The 8418-nt window shown below is 37.5% G+C and overlaps 1 protein-coding gene across 1 annotated transcript; it reads left to right on the top strand.

Annotated features, from left to right (window-relative positions):
- Positions 1-1081: 1081 nt before the first annotated feature.
- Positions 1082-4186, top strand: LOC105194301 (BTB/POZ domain-containing protein KCTD12). Its single transcript, XM_026132174.2, has one exon. The coding sequence runs from the start codon at positions 1860-1862 to the stop codon at positions 2598-2600; it is 741 nt and encodes a 246-aa protein (XP_025987959.1). The 5' UTR covers positions 1082-1859; the 3' UTR covers positions 2601-4186.
- Positions 4187-8418: the final 4232 nt, after the last annotated feature.

Here is an 8418-nt window from a genome sequence, read left to right as displayed (position 1 = left end):
ATATTACTATTGAAAATTACAACTTAATTTGAAATTTAGAAATTTGATATAAACATATTAAACAGGATTAGCTTCATAAAAACCGAGTAATCATAGAAGAAGAAAAATATGTTTTAATAGTTATTATTAATACATATTGTCCTATTTGTTTTTAATATTTACATTTTCTTAGAAGTAAAAGCCGTACGGAAAGAATGATTTTGCTAAAATACTTAAAAATTTAATTAGATATAGATCTGAAAATAATTTTATTGGATTATTAAAATAATTATGCAGGATGTTCGATTAGTGATGAGTAATATTGTAAAAAATTTTGACATTCTAGCAATCAGTTTAAGTATATGATTATTTTGATAATCCAACAAAATTATTTTCAGATCTGTATCTTGCTAAACTTTCAGGTACTTCAGTAAAACCGTTTTTTTTTGTATTATTTTTTCTTTTTGATTTATAAAAAAAAAGAAAATTAAAGTTCTATGCCGAATGAGAAGCATGTTTTTTTTTTCAAAATTTGTTATCCGCTGTAATTAACTTAATAATATCACATTTCAACAATGACAACTGGAATAAAACGAATATGTGCACTTACATCTACGTCCACAATGTACAACTGTCTATGTAATAACGTTAATCGCTTTGCATATTGACATTGTTACGTGTTCAATATTTGTAGAGAGATATGGAACGGATGAGATACAATGCAATATAAACGGAACAAGGTATCGGTGCATTGAAATCTGAACAAGAGGATATTCAATTTTTTATAGAGTGCACATTGAATTTTTTTATTACGTTTGTGATTTCCTTCCGGAAGAAAATATTTATAATCAATGAATCTCGCGGTGAAATTCAAGCTGCAGTTTGAGTCGCGTCAGTTTGCTAGAGTATGACGAGATAAGCCGGGGTAACCTAGATTACGAGAGAATTCGCAATGAAGCATGTCGGATTACGTCGAAACGTTGCGGCAGAGTCGGGTGATCGAGATAGACTGGAGTTAGCCAGGATAGGCTGGAAATAAGCGCACCCTAGAGGAGTCCTGATCGTGACACGTAGCCTCTTGCGAGGGCGAGAATCGAATGGTGACTCCTGGGGGGTGCGCGCGCGTGTCGTGCGATATCGGTGGCTGCGCGTTGACACGACGCGCGTCCTCGCTGCGCCGGCAGCAGCACAGCACAGCATTACGGCCGCGTTACCCTCGCGACACGGAAGAGCGAGCGGAGAGTGCGTCCTGACGCGCGCGCCAACCACCTAGGCGAGGAAGCGCGCAGTCGAGAGACCCGAGCGAGGTCGAGCTGGGTCTTCGTCGTTGCTCCGACGAGAGTGCACTGTCTGTCTGGCTGGCTCCTCGCCGCGTAACGCGATTGCTTCTGCGACTAGCCAGATATTAATTCGTGCGCGAAACGAATAATAATCCGTGTTGGAACGAGGCCAGAATTCGATCAGCCCGGCTTTTCAGCGAGCATCGCCGAAAGTGTCGTCACGTGCGAATACGAATTGGTTGTAGGAGCAGTCTGCTTCCAGTCTCATCGGTCAAAATTCCGAAGAGCGATCTTCCGCGCTAGCGTGTCGCGTCTGGGATTTCCTAGGTCGTCGACCTGTGTGGTCTTCCTACCTCTCGTCGTCCTGCGCGAGTGCTTACGTAGCATCCTACTGAGCGAAGTGCAGTTCCGTGTCGTAATCTTTTATCGTCTTTAATTCTTCTGGAAATTTCTCAGCTGTGAATCTTCCGCGTGCAGGGCGTCTGATATTCCGTCGGCGTCGACGAGTCGTTTCACTCGGTCCACGCGACCAGTTGCAACTGGTCTTCTTCTCCCTACCTCTCTCTTTCTCTCTTTCTCTTACGTCGCGCCAATCGCAGCATGGGGGACCAGGAGCAACAGGAAACGATGCCGAGCGTGGTGGAGTTGAACGTGGGCGGCGTCTTCTACACCACTGCTTTGACTACGCTGACCCGCGAGAGTGATTCGCATCTGGCTGCACTCTTCACCGGCAAGTCTGCCGTGGAAAAGGATGCCAAGGGCAAATATTTTCTGGATCGTGACGGCGTGCTCTTCCGTTATGTATTAGACTTCCTGCGCAATCAGGCGCTTGTTCTACCCGAAGGTTTTCGCGAACGTGAAAGGCTCAAACAGGAGGCGACTTTCTACGGCCTGCCTGGTTTGGAGAAGGCAATTTTGGAAAACGTTGATTCCGGCCCAACCGGCGGCGCGATTGGCAAACGCGGTCCAGGATATATCACTATCGGCTATCGGGGAAGTTTTGCCTTTGGCCGCGAAGGCCTGGCCGACGTAAAGTTTCGCAAGCTCTCGCGAATCCTCGTGTGCGGCCGCGTGGCGCTCTGCCGGGACGTCTTTGGCGAAACATTGAACGAAAGTCGCGATCCCGACCACGGCATGTCCGATCGCTACACATCACGGTTTTTCTTGAAGCACAGCGTCATCGAACAGGCCTTCGACATGCTGCAGGAGCAGGGCTTCAGACTAGCGGGTAGCTGTGGCTCCGGCACCTCCGGAATCAACTCCGAACAGCTAAAGCCCGGAGTGGACTCCGAGGAGAATCGTTGGAATCATTATAACGAGTTCGTCTTCGTGCGCGATTAAAGGGTTTCGCAAAGCAAACAAGGTGTACTTTTGGCTGAGCATCGTTGACGGTTCGCGCATCTTCGAGAAGTACGAGACCGCGAAAAAAAACTTTTTCAGTTACTTGAAACAATTCAGGCGACGAGGTGGAAACATTCGCGAAAACACGTGTGTCTAACGTGCGAACGAATAAATACGGAACTCTCGTTGATAGCATACTCCACAGTATGTAATGAGATCGATATGCAATATCAAGTTCAACAGGAGTTTGTACGAAAGCGTCGAACAATCGTTTCACAAAGTTCTCAATTAATTGCGTCTCGTAAGATTTTCCAAAGTCATCACTGTCATCCATCAACGTTGGCAAAAGAGAAATTTGGGACACTTTGACGTTCGGGAATACCAACATCGTCGGCCGTCCGATACATTATATCCCGATATTTTTTTTCTCACTTTAATCGACTCTTTTACCAGAATGAGAAAAATGGGTAAGACACGACGAAGATAGATATCCGCGAGCTGTCGCCTTTCGACGGTACCCTCGTCCAAAGCATTGACAGCGCTGAAATAACGAGGAATTGGATTTCTGTATTATGGAGAACTCATCGAGCGTGACCACCACGTCGGACACCTTATACGAACACCATTTGCTTGAAGACACGACGCAGAAAATGATGAGCGGCGAGTCAACGTCGAACTTGAAATTAGTCAAAATGTTCAACAGAACGTAACAGTCGTGTTAAAGCCAAAGACATTTCATTAAATTCGCGATCGTATATTTTTTATGTGTAACTTGACTATTCAACTGTAAATGAGTTTGATCCACAATTGTACAAATAGAATCTAAGACTTTTCTGAATACGGCGTGTTAAGATCTTCCCGTAATCGGTACGTGCCGACGGCAGTAAGAAAATTGTCATTTCCGACAAAAATCCGACATGCTTCTATCCAAGAGTCGTCGCGAGGGTGAAACGTTTATTAAAAAGCAGTCTCGTGTAAATCCACGAGATGAAAGACGCCAATATCGGGCGTTTTTCATTGCCGGTAGACGCGAAGTAAGACGGTGAATGAAACGTGCACAAGAAAAGCGGATCGAGTCGAAAGGATGGATGATGTTGAAATATCTGCGAGCGAATGCGTCTTGGCCACTTAAAGAGGTAACAATGTCAGATACGTCAGTGATAAATGTCGTTAAATGCAACGGACGAGCAAATGTAAGGAAAATGCAATATGGACTCGACGTGGATACAAGTATCGGCTGTTATTTAAAATCAGATTGAACGAGTGACGCAATAACGTTTGCGTGTTTTTCAATCGCGTTTGACGCGAGAGGAAATTAAAGGTGATGAAAAATTTCAATTATCGTCTGATAACAGGACCATTATTTGAAGAAAGTCTTCGATGTTAGTACGCTGATTGTGAGTAGTTTTAGTATTGGTCAAATGGTCAGGCCGAGTAATCATTGTTAGATGACGGTCAGACCGAGTAGTTACTAATAATCGCGAGTCAGACCAAGTAGTTAGCGCTGCGCTAGAATCGGATTTTTCTTTAAGTAGAAAATATCAAGAATGGCGACAAGAAAAATATTGATACATTGAAAAAAAAAATTTGTTGAGAAACTAAAATATTTAGTCCGATACGTTTAATTAAATATTTTAGTTAATTCTTGATTAAATAAGATGTTAATGGTTGACATAAATAAACTATATTTTTTTTTGTGCAACTAAATAATTGTTAACTTAACCCAATGTTTAGTTGAACGTATTAGACTAAATATTTTAGTTTTTTAAGTTTTTTTCTAAAGTGTACCTAGTGAATTCTCGTTTCTGTAATTCGACTTAATTAGGTGACTAGTACCATCCTTGATGGGCGGAGCGACTCGCGGCTTGTCGAATGCATGTACTTACAAGTCGACACGATGTCAAACGTGCTATTCGGAACGCTCTAAGATATGTGATCTCTTCCGATGTTTTTTTGTCGATTAAAAAAGAACGAGTAAATATTCTTCTTTTTCATTTCAAATTCTTTTCTGTGTGCAGCGAAACGTAAATGTGCAAGCAATTCATAACTTTCGATCTGTTGACTTGTAGAAATATCGTAGCATGACGAAAGCGAAGTATTGTTATAAATTTGCGGCGAGTTTCACGTCGTAAATCAGTGCACTTGTGAAAACATCTAGATAATCGAGGTACTTTTTCCCTTTCAGTTATGTTTTACGGAATATAATTGAAGAAAAAGTTCTCAGAAATTTTTCTAATAAGAAGAGAATTACAAATTGTAAAAAGTCTACTTTTTTCATTAGTTTCATACTAATACTACTTATTGTTACTTTTAATCGGTATTTCTTTGGACACTTGTAACTTATATAATTTTTCTTAGCATTTTTATTATGTTATAGATTTACTTAATATATAAAGTAACAGATTTTTATTTGACTCTTCAGCTATCGTTTATTTATTTACTTATTAACATTATTAATAATTGCTATTACATATTCGAAATGATGAAACAATCGAGAAAATTATTGCAATTATAATCTTATTGCAACAGATTATCATGTAATGGACAATGTTTAGCGATTGTTTCAGAGTCCCGACGGCACTGAACAGACGAGGCAGATATTGAGTTTCGCGTTAGCTTCTCGTTATCGTAGAAAGCGTACAACGTCGATGATTTTCTTAAAAATAATGGAGATAATAAATCTTGCGCTGTAGCAATGTCTCATGTATCATTATTGTTATGACGATCGATGAATATGTAGAGCCACGATAAATAGTGTTATCTCAACTTTAAATGCACGTATTTAACTTTCGTAACTTGTTAGCAGAATCAAAATTATATATTTGCGAAAGATTTGCAGCTATGAAAATCAGGACAAAAATTTACAGCTGGATACTTGCTTTTTATTTCAATACACGTTGCAGTAATCCGAAAGAAAACAGTTTCGGAGCGATAATGCGAATCACAGCTGTTATTGTTAGTGCATGGTTCGCAGTTCGATGAATGATGCATCTGCGTCCGCAACAGATTGATTTATAATGACATCATACGTTTGGGTTGTCGTGCGAGTTATGCGTGTCAACGCGAGGTGTAATATGTACCTGAGAATGGACACGATAGCCCGATACGTTGGAAAATTTAATTAGTCTCTATTGCACGATCTGCCATTGAAACTTCTAATTTTTTGCAACTGAGACATTTTACAAAAACTAATGCTGGCTACTAAAATGCTGGTTTGCAAGATGATATTCTGTATTGAGAGAAAATATTGTTACACGCAATATAAATCAAGTGAAACGAGTGTACGACGTTTTCCGAGTTTGTGTCTTGTGAGATATCAGCTTTCAGATATGATCTGCAATTGATCACGATGATGACGATTGTATTGAGCAATGCGTCAAATCTCGTTGGGAGAATCTATTGATTAATGTGGAGCATTGGCATCGTAATCGTTGTGCGATTACAATTAGTAAATTGCCTACTTCCATTTACTCTGTACAAATAAAGACATTCAGGTAAATCAAACTTGTAAAATAGTAGACGGATATTGCACGATGTTAATGCAAAGGATTCTCACGTAGAATGATGACTATAAACTTCCATTTACTTTACATAGTACAAATTTTAATCTTTATCAATAGTATACATGTATATCATTCAGACATTTCTTTTTTTTTTTCAATATATTGATTGATATATTTGATACTTTAATTATTTATTGAATCTCTCGATTTTATATGATGAAGTTCTATGTTAATTTATTTTAAAACTACTGCGGCTAAATTATTTGCACAGATGTGCGAATGTGTAAAATTGGGCCCAAATAAATATTCATGCGACAAATATAGCGCGCGCGTTTGAATTATTCATTATTGACATCTCATTTCGAGTCTCCGTAATCATTAAAATCAATGACTGATTTTAGATTACTATATGCGTTTATCTTTATAATGTTAAATAAACTGAATTGTATATTTTTAATCCTGTAATTATATTTTTTAATCCTGTATGTCTATGATGATGAAAATGATAAGAACGATTTTCAAATGTGTACGGCGAAAGAACGAGTAAACATTTTGTTCATCTACGTATTAATATTAAATAAGTGCAAGCCTTGGCCTCTTTTGCTCTTGTTATAGCACGTCAACATTGACAGATAGTACTGGCAAATTGTATATTGCCTTTCTAGCATTCACCATTTTTGTTTCTTTCCAAAACTCATAAATATAATCATACACAAATTCTTTTTTTTTTTAGACTCATTTTCGCTAATACAAAATAGCATTGTAAATACCAACCGTATTAATTTTTGACTTATAGACAGATCTTGACATCACCTTTCCAACGATACGTAACTTGCTATTGTATCTACCAGTGTTGATATACTGTAACAAGAGTACATCTCTTTTCCAGGATCAAGACTTTTGCATTAAATATATTAAATTTTTAGAAATATTAGAATATATTTATATTTGTTTAATTAGATTGTCCTTCTTAGATTTGGATTAAAAATTCCTTTCGAATTATATATGTGTGTGCATATGTTGTATAAAATGCACTTTTGTGCTGTAACTTTCAGAAGATAAATTGTCTTCATGTATTCGAGAATGTGTAACATTAGTTACTTATTTAGAGCGATATTATGCGTGCGTGAGGAACGCTAGAGAATTAAGAACGACGATAAGATTAAGATTCGTGATATAGAGGCTCTATTTCGTAGACTAAAAGCAGTATTATGACTCGCTGCGAAAGGAAGCGAGTCTTGAGCGAATAAATTTGATAGAATTTAATTTCTTGCGTTCCATCAAATTTTAAAGAATTCGAATTTCATCGAAATTTATCAGATGTTAGAAACCTTTGTTTATATTATAACTTTCGTAATTGTGAAATAACTGTCTATTCTTATATTCTTTTTAATCCAATACAAATCTCTGTTCTTTTTCAAAAAGTTCGGTATTTCATGGAATTCGAATTCGCAAAGTTTGATTAAATTTTCTCTTATCTATTTTTAATCAAATAAGCTTCCGATAAGCTCAGCCAAACTTCTTTCTTTGAAGTAAAGTTTCTACAAGTATCACCGAAGTTTAGAGTTTAATGTTGGCATTTCAAATTTGGTTTGTAAGATATTAGAAAACATAGAAACCAATAGGGAAATAATATAGTTGACGATGTGATCGGATCATTTTTCAAATTCTAACTACGATATAAACTAAAACGATATAAACACATCTTTACTATCTATTGTCGTTATAAGATGGTTTGTTAAAATTGTTTTTTTATTCAATTAGAAGACCAATCTTGACCAATCGAGTACAGAAATATATAAATTCTTTATATTATTTGAAATGCGTACTTAATACTTATATTTATTGATATTGAATGAAGGAGTTTTTCTCAAGTGCATTGCATGCGGTTTGACATTTTTCAGAAATAGTCCGACCAGAAATTGCAACACGCATCGTGAAAACGTGTGGTTCCCAATTCGAGACTCAGAATTTATTGAAAAGAATTCAACGAGTAGTAACAGAACGGTGTTAGGTAGCGTATAAGACTGTGACGACATGAAATTATTGTACATGTATATACGTATGTCTAAGTAAAAAGAGAAGAAATAAAAGATTGAGATCGTACGAGAATGAGCCTGATTATGACGATCCTTGATCCATATTTTTCGTTTTGTTCTCGTTTATTTTTTTAAATCTTTGGCATAAGCTGTTTTTTCTTTTTTTTTTTTATTCAGGTCAGGCAAACAGAAGTAAAAAAAGCTTACGCGTAATGCACAATCATATAAATATTTAAAAAAATAAATCACCACTGAATTTATAAAGCGCAGTCAACA

Source organism: Solenopsis invicta, chromosome 1, assembly GCF_016802725.1.
Source record: "Solenopsis invicta isolate M01_SB chromosome 1, UNIL_Sinv_3.0, whole genome shotgun sequence".
In the NCBI taxonomy this organism is placed as follows: domain Eukaryota; kingdom Metazoa; phylum Arthropoda; class Insecta; order Hymenoptera; family Formicidae; genus Solenopsis; species Solenopsis invicta.
The sequence above is the reverse complement of the archived record's forward strand: the minus strand, read 5'-3'. Positions and strand labels throughout refer to the sequence as shown.

What these genes read in the sequence shown, in the direction of transcription:
- LOC105194301 (XM_026132174.2), top strand. Translation starts at nt 1,860, where the DNA reads ATGGGGGACCAGGAGCAACAGGAAACGATGCCGAGCGTGGTGGAGTTG.